The 15,866-nt window shown below is 43.0% G+C and overlaps 1 protein-coding gene and 1 long non-coding RNA gene across 7 annotated transcripts in view; one reads left to right on the top strand and one right to left on the bottom strand.

Moving 5' to 3' along the window:
- Positions 1 to 15,866, bottom strand: part of ARHGEF6 (Rac/Cdc42 guanine nucleotide exchange factor 6) — a 46,117-nt gene that overhangs the window by 27,709 nt on the left and 2,542 nt on the right. For 4 of the 6 annotated variants that reach the window (XM_085060773.1, XM_085060772.1, XM_085060774.1 and 1 more), the window contains 3 exons: positions 10,583 to 14,512; positions 9,503 to 9,586; positions 2,659 to 2,743 (listed from right to left, as the gene is read on the bottom strand). In XM_085060773.1, coding sequence (XP_084916899.1) covers positions 2,659 to 2,743; positions 9,503 to 9,586; positions 10,583 to 10,747 — 334 coding nt within the window. In that variant the 5' untranslated portion in view covers positions 10,748 to 14,512. Of the gene's footprint in view, positions 1 to 2,658; positions 2,744 to 5,663; positions 5,802 to 9,502; positions 9,587 to 10,582; positions 14,513 to 15,866 lie in introns of those variants that run through there. The other 2 variants (XM_085060777.1, XM_085060776.1) reach the window with 1 other exon arrangement.
- Positions 6,254 to 10,464, top strand: LOC146437621 (uncharacterized). Its single transcript, XR_014852314.1, has 2 exons — positions 6,254 to 8,331; positions 10,019 to 10,464. It is a non-coding gene; the product is annotated as an uncharacterized LOC146437621 (long non-coding RNA).

Raw genomic sequence — 15,866 nt, 5'->3', positions numbered from 1 at the left:
AGTTGAGATATTCTTCTCCTGATTCCTTCTGAAAGGGAGGGCGTAAACCATGAGTCCAGACTTTGCTTATTCAAGCCATCAGCCACAATTCCATGGAAATCACTCCGTTACTGTAGATTTTATGATTCTCCCTGTCCCTCCCAATCTTCCAAAGCTTTTATAAATATCTGCAGCAACCTAGAAACAAATGTAAAACTGACTTTGACAGTTTGGCAGGGAAGTATATCATTTATATTGCATCATGACAGTGTCCTATTTTATGCCTGGTCCAGCACGGAACACTGCTGCCATATGTTGCTTAAACTATGGTTAAAATAGCTGGGTTTACTGCTCACATTCCTACACTATTTTTGGCAGATGAGCCTCGTCTGATCCAGCACAGCTGGTTTTCCTCTCCTGCCCTCTCTTACAGATAAAAGCATCAAGCTCTGTATTGCTGTGGTTTGATATACAGCTGCTGAACTCTGAGTTTATCTGCTACAAACGATGCCCCCAGTTATTTGCATAAAAAGATCCACAAAGACACAAGGATTTGGACTTCAAATGGATGCTCAGATACACATTCTTACAGTGTTTCCTTAGCTGACACCTACTTGCCTCTGCCTCCAACCAGGGTTGTGCAGGATGTGCAGGCATGCCAGAGCCTTGGCCATGGCAACAACTGCAGTAGCTGGTACCAGGCTTATCCTAATGCGCCATTCAGCCCACAGCCTCTGGCAAGATGGACAAACCAGACCATCTGCAGTGGCAGTTTGTAGGACACAGGCTCCCGCTCCTCAGGAACTTGGCCAAACCACCAAAAAGCAAACACTTTAGACGTGTATTTATTTTACCCCATGCTTTTCCCAAGAGTGCTCTCTGCCTGAGCAGCTAATTATATCACAGGCATTGTGCTTTTTGACATTTAAACCCAGAAAGCATATGTTCAAACAGATGTTTGCCATGAAACCAAGAGGATCCCAGGTTCTCTACAGCCCCGTCAGTAATATATGATAGGAACTATTCCCCAGCAAAGCCCTGTCCCAGGCTGAGCTGGCACATGGGTGGCTGGAAGAATGGAGTTGGGGCTGTAAATAAGGGAACTGATGTGTGAATGGCATTGCAGCCTTGCCACCCCATCAGCACACCCCATCACACCCCTCTAGCCCAGCAACAGGCAAGAACAGGGGCAGAAAAGTTTCTCTTCTTGCTTTCAGAATAGTGAAGCAAATATCAATCACAACAGCAGCATTTGCAGAGGTTTCTCCCGGTCGAGGTAACCTACACTTTATATCCCACATCACACTGAACTGCAAGAGTTTCCACACAGGGTCAGCGGGTGTTGTCAGTAATGGAGTGGTGAGAGGCTGGGAAGAGATGATGTGCTGAGGCTGGAAGATGGTGTGCTGAGGCCAAATTCCCATTCCCAAACTTCTAGGGAGTGAGCTGTCCACAGAGCTGAGTCCTGGCTGCAGAACAGCAGCCTCAGAACCTCAGTTTCTTCAGAGCAGCATTATACACACAGACACACATATGTGTGTGTACAAATCGTAAGGATGTTTGTACAAATATATAACATTATAATATATAACATATAATTATTAGACATATCATTATATATGTTGATGTACAATATATGCATGACAATTTGTAAACCAGTTTATATAATGTATAGGCAAAATGCAGTAAGCCAAAACAAAAGCTTTCCCGTGAGAGGAAAATAATGAGTTTTCATTTTAAAATGAAAACTCATTTTCATTCTCCTTTCAAACTTCATAGAGAATTTCCTCCTTTAAATCAATGCACATGTAACTTTCAACAGGGAAACTGAACACTTCTTCTGCTGCTGGACTTTGGTGGGTGTGCAGGAGTCTAATCCACCTGTATGACAAGGGGCTGTGAACTCTTCCCAGCTCCAGACAGACCTGCTCCTCATCCCCTCAGAAAAGGAACCTTGGTCCCCTCACCCTTCCCCAGAGTACCACAGTGCCATCATCCCCCTATTTAACTTATCCTTTCACAGTCTATGCTACTGAATATCAGTTTAAAAGCAATCAGTAGGGAACAGCTACATATCTGGGATGGAATCAGGATGAGCTGATTTGTTTTCCTGTGGCAGCCTACTCCTGATCCCAGGGATGCACGGTAAACCATCAACTTGATTCCCAGATCCAGGAGCCTACTCCATGGAACCAGGGAGAGAGAAAAAAACATCAATACAATTGACTGAGCAACTGGCAACAACATTTGTTTTGACATTCAGTAAAGATATTATGCAGATGGAGTTGTTTTTCTCTTTGGCTTTAAAACACACTATTTAAAATCTGATATTTGCATTTTGGGAGGTGCATGCTCATTTACATTAAGGATCTCTTATGCTGACCTACTTTGAAGTCCCTTAATGCTGTCAAAACTGAGCAAAGGTCCCTCAGTGTAAAGCAATAATCGAGCTCTGCAGAGTGCACACAGCAACTCTGAAACGTCACATTTTAACCCGGAGTTGGTAGAAGCCTGAAATGTCAATCCCACCGTCCATCATCAGTCATTAGTGTTGGAGGCACAATTTGACAAACCTCCAGAAATCATCATAAACTAGTAATTAGCAACAAATTAAAACCAATCCTGCGTACACATGAGAAATAGTTTGAAAGGACAACAGAAGAACAGCTTTTTTCTTACCTTCAGTAGCTTTATTTACAGCTGTTAATGTGCTCAGGACCTTGGAGAACTGGTCTCCAGTGTACAAATCATGTGGATCAAACACCTGTGAAAGATGAACTAGTCAGTTGAGCCCAAAACATCTCACACTGGCTGCTGCGGCCACCCACAATGCTAGAGGGTGACAGTGAGGATTACGCAGCCCCTCTGCCTCTAAGGGAAAGGGTGTTTATTCAGGGCTGACAAATCCCATTTCCTTTACAACCAGGTAATTCCTGGGGCACCACTGGTAGGCAGTGTGGGAAGGGCAGGGGGACCCAGCAGCGTTTGGAGCGTAATGCTGGGAACAGGAAAGGAAGGAATCTGTGCTGTCTGTGGAGCAGAGACTCCTCTGAAAATCACTGAGAAGGTTATTGCTTGCCTTGAGGGAAGGAAAGATTTTGTTGCTATTTTTCTTATTGAAAGCTGAAGAGATTGAGCTTGTACATACAGATCTATGTATAAACATACACATAGTTTCCACAGCAGAATTAACACACATGGAATTTTCTGCTGTTGCAATATGGCATATATAGTACATTTAACCATTTTTACAGGAAGACAAACTCAGTTATTTATATATAAAAATTTCACCCTAAAGAATTTGGTGTTACTAATCCTCAATGGCAAAACATAAATACATTGTTAGCAAGGGCTTGTTTTCCATGACTGATAACCAGAACCTTGTACACTTCGGAATTCACCACCAGTGCAATGAGGGGCAGTTTGAGTTTCCAAAACAATGCAACTCCCCTTAACACCTGAAAAATGCTCTCACCTTCATACAGACTGTACAAATCCTACCATTAATGAAGCAAAGATAAGAGATACAAAAAGTCCCTGTTATTGGTACCACCACGGCACCATCTGCTAATCTCCAAATACACGTTGTCTTGCAGATGGAGACCGCAGATACACAAATCCAACGAACAGGAAAGATGATTTTAAAGCTCTCCTGGCAGACACCATCTAATTACAAACGTCATGCACTAAAGTGTGTATCCTGCTAAATAAGGACACAAGTCTTAATTACCTTTAGGCTAGTACTGCCCTTTAAAATGGGTCTTTCTTGCTTTCCACACAGAGCTCCTTGAGTAAGCTTGGCATATTTCAAATAGGAAGGGGACTGGCTGCTCCCCCAGCCCTGGATGCTTGTGGCATTTCCTCTTCTTAACAGACATAGCAGAGTGGCATCAAAGTCCAACAGGAATGGTACAAAGGCTGCTCTTTGTTGAGAATATATTTTAAAATTGACTCAGCTACTGAGAGACAGGCTTTACCCTAAAGAAATTTAATCGATGCTTAGTGTGGGGATAGCCTGCTGTCATTACAAATAATAAAACCCGTAGCTCCACAGCTCTGATCGCATCTACTGATCTGCATGTTCCAGGAACATACCCACCTACCTTGGGCTGGTTTTGAGCTGATCTATTGCCTGCACTCACTTGTGCTTGCTCCTTTGGACCATGCAGGTCCCATCCCCTCTGCCAGCTGGTGCATAAACCAGTTTTCCTGCCCTGCAGTTGCAGGCAGCGCTATCTGAGCATTGCCTCCAGCCCTAAGCAGCTTTCCCGTCTCAGGGGAAGGGAGATGGTAACAGAGAGGCCGGGTGTGCACTCACCCCGTTGACAGCTGCTGGAGGATGGGATATTACAGTTGCACAAGAGGAAAGTAAACAGCCAGGCTGAGATGTTTGCATGCATCTCTCTGGTGCGTCATTTTCTCAGCCATACCCTTTCTCTTCCACTTCAGTAATTCCAGAAAAATAAAGTCCTGCCTCGAATTAATGCCTTTTTTTTCTAAGGAGCAAAGTAGTAAAATACATCCCAAATCTTTCCATGCAGAGAATAATGCTGTAAGCTCAGAGTCATCAGGCTGACAAAGTCCAGATGAAAATGGTGAGGAAAAAGATATTTGAAAAATTCTAGCACAAAAGCAAGTAATAACATTTAGAACTTCTTCAGGGGGAAATTGTCTGGAACAGCTACTGAGGAACAGTGGCTATGTGGAAAACTCTTCTAGGTCAGCTACTGTAATGTAAATATACTCCACTGCTTGTTCCAGAATAAATTCCTCATACAGAAAAGTCCTAATTTATGAGCTAAAAATTACTTTTTCCAGCACAATCTATCGAGAATTACATTCATAACTAAAAGACAAGCTGCAGCTAGAAGATAAATAGAGGCAGAAAAGGCTTTTTTGCTTCTAACTCATGGAAGATCAGGTGGATGTAACTAAAATCGCATTTAAATCTACAGCTGTCATTTTAGGATCTCCATTAAAATGCAGTTCTGAATTCCAGAATCACAGACTGCAGCTCCCCTCGGTGAAACGCTCCAGCTGTTTCGTTAAGCATCGCACCGGGAGACAGAAGCCCTGCGCTGCCGCACCGCCAGCCTCCGCCAAAGGCAGCGAGGGGATGAGCAGGCGCCGGTGCCTCGCGACCAGGAGAGCACCCGGCTATTCGGGAAGGACGAGAAACCAAGCCCAGGTGCGGCTAGCAAGTTATCAGCACCCAAAATCCCAGTCCCGCGACAGGAAGAGCAGAAAAGTTAGGGAAAGCCGGGTTGTCTTTCGAGCCTGAGCTGTCCGCAGTTGGACAACCCCCGGCAAACCTCCAGCGGGGTGCCAAGCCCGAAGCTCGGCGCGGCCGCGACCCCTCCAAACCCGAGGACGAGGGCTGGAGCGGCCCGTCCCCCAGTGATGCGGCGCTTCGGATGCTCGCTGACTCGGCTGCTCCCACCGGACCTGCCTCTGCCTCCAGCGGGAGTGGCGGCCCGGCCGGAGCTCCGTCGGCACCGGCGAGACGGAATCGGGCGGGCAGCGGGAGCGCAGCCACTGCGCCGGCGCCGGACTCTCCGCTCCGGTGTCGCGGTGCCGTCACCCCTTTCAGTGCGGACACCCGTGGGAGCTGCCCAGAGACAACCCTGAGGAGCGGCTAGGACACCCACGGGGACCCCAGGAGGATGAAGGCGGTCGGTACTCACGGCGGCGGGCGGGCGGGCGCGGAGCCCCGGGGCATGGCGGCGGCGCGGGCGGTGCTGCGGAGCGGCCGCTGCGGCTCTGACCCGGAGCCGGATCGCGGCGCGGGGAAGGGAAGAGAAGGGAAGGGGAAGTGACAGGCGGTGCCACCGCCCCGCTCCGCCCCGCTCCGCCGCGGGACGGCCGTGCAGCCGCAGCTCCCTCCGCCGGCCGCGGGTGGCAGGAGGGACCGGGCGGCCCCCGGGAGAGCGGGAAGAGGACGGCTAAGGGGAAAGGGAGATGGGAAAGAGAAGAGAAAGGCCGGGGGTTGTGCGGAAAGGGAAAGAGAGAGAAGGGAAAGGGGAGAGTGGAAAAGTAATTCAGGGAGGAGAAGGGAAAAGCAGGGAGGGAAAGGGGAAAAAAAAGTGAACTAGGAGAGAGGGGGAAGGGAAGGGAAGGGAAGGGAAGGGAAGGGAAGGGAAGGGAAGGGAAGGGAAGGGAAGGGAAGGGAAGGGAAGGGAAGGGAAGGGAAGGGAAGGGAAGGGAAGGGAAGGGAAGGGAAGGGAAGGGAAGGGAAGGGAAGGGAAGGGAAGGGAAGGGAAGGGAAGGGAAGGGGGAAAAGGGAAAAGGGGAGAAAGGGGAAAATTAAGCACATTCAGGATTTCTGCACTGTTCCTCAGTCCAAACCACGAAAGAATCCTCTAAGGACACTTAAGCTCCAATGAAGTGTCCATGTCTTTTGCCTAGCCTTTTGTCTCTGCAGAGCTGGGTTGACAGTTCCTATAACTTGGATCAAGTTCTAGCACTGAAAAACAGTTGGAAAGTTTTGGACACAGTCTAATTGTTTCACCTCATTACAGCACTTGCCTGGTTAGAAGGATGGGGTGATTCCCTGCTTGCCATCTGTTTTAGGACTAACACATGAAACAGCAAAAGATTGCAGGCTTCAGTCCTGAGCTGAAGCTAAGTATAATTTGTTTATTTATACTCTGCCATGAGGTGGATTCTTCCAGCTCACACCTCCATTCTGTAGAATAGCTTCAACTTTATGGAGCCAGCTCCGAGCAGGAAGGTCACAGTGTCCTTTTACCCGTGTCCAAATATTTCACCATTGTAAAACAGGAGAAGTTGCTGTTTGCCTGTTTCTTCCACTTCCTGAGTTACCAGGACAACAAAGGGTAGGAGGGAAGTGCAGATGTGTAGCTCTGCAGGAGTAACTTCTATGCATTCCCTCCTACTGGGAAAGATTGGCAAGCAGTATCTGTTCAGTGGAACGTGGGACTTGGGTTTCCACCAAAACCTGCTGGAAACCCTACCTTCCACACTGACCACCTTTCCTGCAGGCTGGCAATGCCCAGTGAAGTGGTGTATTCCATGGCAGCTGCCCAAACATCCATGACAAAAGCAAATGGAAGGCAGAGTACAATGAAGCCATGTGTTGCTAAGATGGGATGCTATAATGTCATGTTTAAGATTCCCCAGGATGAGGCCCTTTTGTACGAGTCAGCATCCAAACGAGAAATTGTGAACTCTCATTTTCCTCAAAACGTCCTCTTTTGCTCATATCTGCAACAGGAACAGAATATTTGACCTTACATGCCCTTGTCAGGCTCAAGACAGAAGTGGCTCAGGTCCAGCCCCAGGCTACTTCTTCATATCTAAGGAGCAAGAGTTCCCTGTGGCATTTGGAGGACAGAATTTGAAAGAACCATCAGTGTTTGATTGTCAAATCCATGGTTTGGGTAAGCAGCAGGATGGCTGTGAGGGAATTCAAAGGTACTAAGCCCAGACCTTTCCTGATGTTACCCTTTTCTCAGGCTACGTTGCCATTGCTGGAGCAGAACAGATTCCCTACCCTGTGCTCATCTTCCTTTTACCTAATACCTGATCACAGCAACTTCAGTGCTGATAGATCTTGGAAGCAGAAGGTTCTCTGCTCATTCTGATGCTCCAGACATGCTTCCAGAGTAAATGTGACACAGAAAACCCCCTCCTCAAGGGCAGTAGCCCTTTCCAAGGCAAACTAGGGATCAGGCATGAAGGAGGATCACCCGTAGGAATGCTGCTTCGAGTCTCCTTGTCAAGAGGTTCCAAACAGAGCAGCTTTTAGAAGGAACAGATGGCAGAGGCTTTGCCTGAGAGGACTCAAAAAAGCTGGCAACACAGGAGAAGAGTTGGAAGTATAAGCACTCTGCCTGTGCCATGTCTTGCCCACCATCTCAGCTGTCCTGCCTTGAGCCTTTTTCTCCATCAGGCTACAGAGAGGAGCCAGGAAGAAGCAAAATTCATGTCTTCACATGGCGTTCTAATATGACAATATTTGGGGAAAAAAAAAAAAATAAATAGTTTTCACTTCACTGCAAAATTTATACTCAAGCTTTAGAAGTTTGAGGCTGTATCCAGCTTTTGAGGTCTCCTCTCACAGCAAAGAGGAGAGGAGCAACCACATGAGCATGAGGGAAGTTACTGAAAGTTTAGAGTATTTCAAAGATGAAGTGGGTTATAAATCAGAAGAAAAAAAGAAGTCAGAAACCCTGAATTTGTTAGAGCCAACAAGAAAAGGCACGTGAAGGATCAGAACACCCAGAGATGAACATCATCACAGTACCAGTTCTGAGATTCTGAAAATTGTCTAGTGTGACTGCAATATTGCAGAATGGGCTTTCAAAGCTATGAGATGGCACCGCACAACAGGTGAAGACTGTTCCCTTGTCCTATCTTGTGGGTGGCAGTTTAACATTCCTATTTGTAAAAATAGTTTCCACCACAACTGTTTTATGGTTAGTTTGAAAATAGAAAAATAAACTCTCTGAAAAATGGAGGAAATCACACGGTCAGTACCAGAAGACTGGCAACAACTGATTTCTGATGTGTTAAGCCTTTAGGGATTATATTTATATCTATGTACATGTATATATACACAAATACACATATGCTCTTAAAACTGTGCTGCTGCAGCAGGCTCCAAGAAATGCATTACTGGGCAACAAAAGGCCAGAGAGACAGCTCTGGAATGAGCACATTTTCATGCTGCTTAGCTAAAAAGCTCTGAAGAGAAGAAAGGTACTTTGCTTGTTTAGGCCTTCAAAGGAAAAATGCAGCAACAGAGCTATCATGGATTGGACTTTTCTCACTGTGGTGCATGAATACAATACCCAAGGATGCTGTCCCTGCTTCTAGCAAACTTTGTCTTCAGAATATTTTTTCCACAATCTTGAGCTTATTTCAAATGAGACAGTGATGAGAGTTAGTTACAGGTTTCTTTTTTACTGTACTAATTTAAGTGTGACACAAAAGTCTTTAAATAATGATGGCAAAGTTAGTTGAACTCTGAAATGATTCATTTAGACTCTGGTCGTGCAAATATGAGCTATGGTTAAGCATAAGAACCTAAAGAGATAGGATCAGGAACAGCCACTGAAAAGGTACCTTTTGACTTCATTAGGATTATTTTTATGTGTAAGAAACAATTCCATTAGTGTTTGGCAGAATCCTATACAACAGTTGCAAGGAGATGAAAAAATACTGCAGTATTAGGAATACTTCACCTTCCCCTTAAAGCAAAGCTAAAACCTAGAATTCCTTCTAATAATGAAAAAAAATTATTAACAGGTCCAGGTTATAGTCTGTTTAGACAGACCTCCTGTTATTGCTGCATGTTTTGTCCCAAAATAGGAGAATCTGTCAAGTTCACAGTCAGTACACTCTGTTTTCAAATTCCCCGGACCGAATACTAAATTATCCATGCTCTGGAAAAGATGTGGAATTGATACCAACTTTTTTGCTCTAATATCTGGCTTCCTTTCGGAAGGCTGATCAAACTGGCATGTTACAACAATAAAAGAAACTATCTAAGTTGACTTACCTCCACTTTCAGGAGTATGCAGCATTTCAAGAACTCCTGAATATTACTGATGCAATCAGCTTCATTTTTAGGCTCCAGGCAATACTAAAGAAAGAAAATCCACTGATCTCATTGCATTGTCTGTGTTAAGAAGGCCTGCATGAATATTGACATGTGCATTTTATACTGAATTAGGGAAGCTTCTTTAGGGGGCGGGTGGGGGTGGCAGACAAGCTGTCGAAGCAGGAAGAAAGCCACTGGAGGAAGTGATGCACACACAGAAATGGTCGGCATCTTGTATTGAATGTCAATGTATGACAGTGCCCCAAGTGACAGTGGGAAATTGATGACCTTTAACAACATACTGCCCCAAACCACCACATGTAAAAAAAGATAAGGAGCTAGCAAAACTGATTCCTGCATAACGTAAGGCTCCTGTTTCACAGGGTAGAGAACCTGTTGTGTTTTTTTGGTTTGTTTAATAGCTTCTCATCTGTGTTGCCAGCTCACTGGACCCCTTCCTTTTTTCTCCTGCAGATTCTTATCACACTTCTGGGGCTGTGAATACATGCCTTGTCAAACTGTAACAGGAAGCATTCACGTGGCTTCAGTACTAATGGATTTGCTGGTCTTGGAACAGACCAAATGGCACAGATGCAAGGGTTACTGTTTATTCGTGTCCTCATCTGCTTCTCCTGTGCATTTCCTGAGTAACAAAGCATTTTGCAGTAACAGTTCTGAGTGAATATATTTACAATTGTAATTAATCATATTTACATATATACACATACACTGCATGTCCTTCTATTCAAAACCAAGATACTCTGATCTCTGGTGGGCCCAGTATTTCCTGCCACTGACTGAACACATGTAAGTCAGCCAACTGCAACCTTGCGGGGCTTTTTTCTGGATATAGAAACAAAATCAAAGAACTAAAGCGACAATCATACTTTGCTCTCAATTAGAAACTCAAATGTAAAGCATTTCTCTCTCTGAAGCTCCTCTCACTTAACAAAGTAATAAAGCCTCAGAATGCTCAGGGCAGTATTTCACTGAGCAGCGCTCTGCCTCAGGCTAATGAAATACATCAGAAAGCATTACCTTTTCTGCAGATCCCGGAAGAAGTCGATTAATTAGTCTGCAAAGCACAGTTCCATCCTTCAGAGAATTTTTCAGGAACTTCTCTGGATCATCTACTGTTTTTTTAGGGGAATTTAAGACTCCTAGTGAAATAAGCCACGTTACAATCTGTTCTTCTGGATTCATGGCGGAGAGTTCTGCCGCCAGCGCTGTTCCGTGCAGCAGCGTACTGGAACCCACATCCGTGATTACATCTTCCTGCTGCAGCTCAAGTGTGAAACTACCTTTTTTTTTTCTCCTTTTTTTTTTCTTTGCTTGGCACACAAACCAAATCTAAGGAACCAAAAGTAGTTACTCTAAGGCAAAAAAATGTTGTTAAAATAAAATAGTTTCTAGCACTCAGCAGGAGACAGAGAAAGCAGATTGTTAACTACATCTTTGCAAAATTAATGAAAATGTAAATATTTCATATGAGTAGTTATTTCTCCAAGAATATCTCACTTAGGGACTTCCTCCTTGTGGCAGCTGGCACCCTATCACCTGGTAAATTTGGTCTGAACTTGGGGTTATTGCCCAAAGAATTAAATTTCTTAATACTGTAAATAACAAGGTATTTACAGTGTTAAAACAGAATTCACAATGGTCATGATTTGGAGGAATGTCACACTAAATAGTTATTTTCAACTTTATGTAGCAAACCAACTTATTAAAATTGCCTTTAACAGTAGTTTTCTATTTTCTATTGTCCGATTTTTGAAAAGGAACTCTGATCATGCACTCTATGTGCAAATAATGCTTCTTTTTAACTATTGCATAGAAGTCCTCATACAATCCAAAATGGTTATTTAGAAGATAGTAGTTTCTCGAAATAATTAGCTGGATAACTTCAAAAAGGTCAGGAACTTGAGTCATCCAAAGCTGAGAATGGAATTCCCAACTATTTTAATTATTAAGAAGTCCCTTTCCACCACTTAAGGATCTACTGAAGGCAGTTTTCCACCCTGCCCAGGGCTGTACTAACCATCACTACTTATCACGGCATGTCAGAATAGTGCAGTCATTTTTATAACTGTCCTTTCACCAGAACAGACGGAAAATGAAGCAATTCTGCTGATGAAGTTGGACCATCGTGAATTGAAGCAATCCAACAGGAACAAAGTATCCTAGAGACCAGACTTTCTTAGTTACAATGTTCTGAGCCAATTCCGACTCTGAATTTTCTACTTAAAACAGCCGTTTTCAAAAAACCAGTGTTACCAAACTACTTATGATTTGAAGGGTAGGGAAAAACAGAGCAACAGAAGTATAAATTGTACACAGTAAATGTGTATGGATTTGTCTCCACTTTGCAGGTCTTGTGACTAGTACTGGGACCTAAGTAAGGACCATTTTTAACAGCCACCAGTAAATCAGAACTGTCCTTTTAGGGTTGGACACAATTCTGACCTTTTTCAGGACATGGAGATGAGTTCCAGATCTCTCTTCTGTGGAAATACTCAAAACACATGGCTGGCAGGCACTGAACAGTAAAGTGGGCTACAGCTCAATCACAACTCGCTGCTCTTTGGGGAGGCACAATCCACAACTATCCCTGTGTGCAAAGTATTTCAAAATTAGAATAGGCAGTTTAGTTGTTCTCTTTCCAGTTGTCATGAGCCCTGCTGTTTTGCAGAAGGGAATACATACAGAGTCTCCACTTTCGTAATTCTTTTCTTCAGTTTGTAGGTAGCCAGCTACTAATGTTCATTTATCAATGGGAGACACACTTGGATATAGAGGACACTTCAGTCACCTTAACAGAACACAGTAGTTTCTGATGCAAAGAAAAATACTTCTAACACTGGGAAAACTGCACACCTGCTTCACTGAAGTCAGTGTTACACACCTGAACACCAAAGTACTTCACCCATTCCCTCCTCTAAAGGAAACCTTTGGTACAGATGGGTGGGTTTAGTTTTGTGATTATTTCACACGAAGCTGCTGCAGCCAAACAGATATTAATGGTTGCAACTACAATTAAATGAAAATACTTCCTGCATCTTGAACACTTACCAGCTGCTTGAAAGACCTGCAGATACAGATATCCAGAAAGCCCAAAAATTTATGGAGTTTTTGATTAGCCACTTCAAGCCCAACCTTACATCTTTTCAAAAGGACTCATCTAAATACATTCCAGCTTGTTCACCCACTCCCACACCAAAATTAAATCTGCAGCAAACCCAGGATACGAAGGTTAGAACCACTGTGGAAGGAACAGTGTCTGGTCTGGTCTTTGGAAAGGCTTCAACTTTCATTATTTGCTGACAGCAACAAATCAAATGAATAATTGATCTCCCTTGCAGGGTAAACTGAAGTTACAAATACACTTATTTAGAGCCTGATTATACCAGTGATAACTAAATTACACCAGTGTTATTTTAAAAGGGGGGACTGTCCCATACCCAACTATCAAGTGACTGATAGTGCTCACATCAGAACAGTACAGCAACAGGAGCAAGGTTAGAACAGCAGTCACGTTTAGAAACCATTTTTGAGTGGTTCTTCTGAAAGTCACACATGCTTATGTAATTCACTCTTCCCAGCAGAAGGAAAATATTCAACACAAAGAACAGCGCTGGAGTATTTATCTGCTGCAGAATCTACTGACACATTTCAGCTAGTAGCTTTCAGTGATGAAGTTTGACTCAAAGCATGAGCTAATACTGTAGAACAGGGTACATTCTCATTAATTAGCATTTTAGGCAGACATTGATCTTACAAAAGCTGCCATTTTGGCATTATGTTTTAGGTACGATGATCCAGTTCATATTGAACAGCTGCACTCTAAGACTATAAACTACTGCTGAAAAAGGACTCTGGAAGTACAGCATGTTACTCTTTCTTGAAGGAGAGACACTGAGATCACTTTGTAACAATAATCCTCCACGGTGTAGCACCAGCAATCTTTACCACCGTGCAAGTGTCTCGGAGTAAAACCTTTTTTTTTTTAATGAGACAAAAAATCCCCAAACCCATAATACTTGTTAACAGTACATTTATTTGCCCTGGAAAATATGGCAATTCTACCCCATCTGCTACACAAATTTACTCCTGGTATCTGCAGTCCATAACTGAAATTTAAAGTGACATCCTTATTCCCAAACCCAAAGTTTTAAATCTGTAGACAAGGTACACATGCTTTTTCTTCTTTAGCTACTCATTATGAACTGGATGCTGTTTAAATGAGACCAGTATATGTCTATCACAGAAGTCACTATAAATTTTATTATCCATGATTAAGTAATTCAGTCAACCTTAAGTTATGAGTTTTCCACAAGAAATGTCAATGCCCAAGGATTCCTCTCACACACACTGGCACATCAAATGTATGTAAGAGAAAAATGCACCAAAACCAATACAAAGTTTTGAAGGAAGCACGTATTTCCAAGAGATGCAGTGCTGTCTGGTGTACATACCCGAACACTAATTATTCTCCAGCACTCCAATACCAACACTCCCCTCCGCTAATCCAGAAGGTCTGGACAAAACTGTTATTGTAATATAGCAGAACTTTTCACTTTTTCTTGGTGAAGTCCTCTGTATTTGAACTAAGATTCACTTCTGTGTAACTTGCCCTTTTTTCAGTATAAATGGCAAGCACACACATAAAGGGCAACCCGAGTATTTCTCTGCTGTAGGATGTGTATGCACTGAGCAACAAATGGGCTCACTCTGGACTCTTGGAAGTTGCCAGCTATGGGAGACAGTGGTTGGCTTCCACCGAGAATTTTAAGTATGTCCAAGAGATCAGCAGTGCTACCTTCAAAGGCAATTCTTGAATGCTTACACAATACTCTAGAAAATGCTGGGCAACACCACACTCAAAAGCCAGGCTGTATCAGTTGTGATTTGTTATCCTTCGAATTTCCGGTGCGTATCCACTGCTGCACTGCCACCTTCTAGTCACTGTAACTACAAAAAGGAAATTCAAGTTAGTACCCCCTCAGAAACCAAGAGACAAAAAAGCTAAATTATTTTTTAGTAACTTTTAATGAATACATTTGGATTGTATTTGATCTGTCCCAACAGTATGAACGCACATCAACAGCTAACTACAATAATCAAAATGCCCTGAGGACAACTTGTAATAATGCACACTCCTTGTAAAACAATGTCTCCAGGACAGGTACTATGTTAAGCCTCTGCAATCCCCGTGTGTATTCCCCCTCCAAACTCTACCCACTAAACTCTTACAAAACCGCATCAGCTCTTGATAATCTCAGCATGCTACTCAGGAGTTCTGTAATACACTGGTATACATAGTGGTATTAATCTGTAAGTAATAACGTGCTATAAATTAAATAAAACTTGTGATCAAGGGAAGGTAAACAGCAGGCTGAATTAGCTCAATTACATCCTGACTTTTCATGAGGTTATTATTACCTTCCTTGCCATATGTCAAGATCTATTTACTGCTCCCTTATCATTGGTACGGTGCCTGTTAGGAATCTGGAAGCCTTTATAAGCTGGAGAGAAGGCTGATAGTGTGGGTTTGTCTCTAATACCTGTATTTATTACAACATGGCCAAAAGATATTGACTAAATTGAGAAAAAGCACTTTATTTTTCAAAGAAAGAGAAACTTTTTCACTTGTCAAGAGTGATTAATCTTCAGCTTCCCAGCTAACACTGTGAAGTGAGGTGCACACACGTGATGTTTAAAACATTCTGACACAACCTATATGATGATTTGTCAACATTTTTGAAGTCTCTTAGAATACTGTGTATAACAGACAGTATTTCATCTCTTCATTAGAGGATTCAAGACCTGCATCTGCGTCAAACAAAATAAATTTAAAAACTGACTCCTGCTGGTTTTTTGCAGGTGTGTGGGGGAGTGAAGGGAAAATGCTACTTTTAGACATATTTCCCTTATCCACTGTACTACCGCACTAGTGACATCAATTATTTTTAAATGAAAAAAGGTTAATTTTTGTTAAATCTTTAGAAACAGGTACTGTTCAGTGTCCTTTAAGTAAGACTTAGAATTTAAATATTTCAACAATCACATTTTAAGAGGAAAACAAAGACAAGAACAGCATTTGCTGGTTGAAATTTTATCAAGTGACAGAAACATAAAAAGCTCACTGGGCAGTAGCTTTTGTTTTGCTTAACTACATGCTTCCTCTGACTCAGAACAGAAAACACTCGTGATGATTCTGTATTTAATTTGAAATATAATTTAGTACCCTGAAAAAAAGCATGTTTTTCCTTCATTATCAAGGTAACCACAGGAATTTATCAGGAGTATTTATAAAACATTACTG

Source organism: Lichenostomus cassidix, chromosome 4A (genome assembly GCF_008360975.1).
Source record: "Lichenostomus cassidix isolate B80296 chromosome 4A, HeHo_3.0, whole genome shotgun sequence".
Taxonomy (NCBI): Eukaryota; Metazoa; Chordata; class Aves; order Passeriformes; family Meliphagidae; genus Lichenostomus; species Lichenostomus cassidix.
The sequence above is the reverse complement of the archived record's forward strand: the minus strand, read 5'-3'. Positions and strand labels throughout refer to the sequence as shown.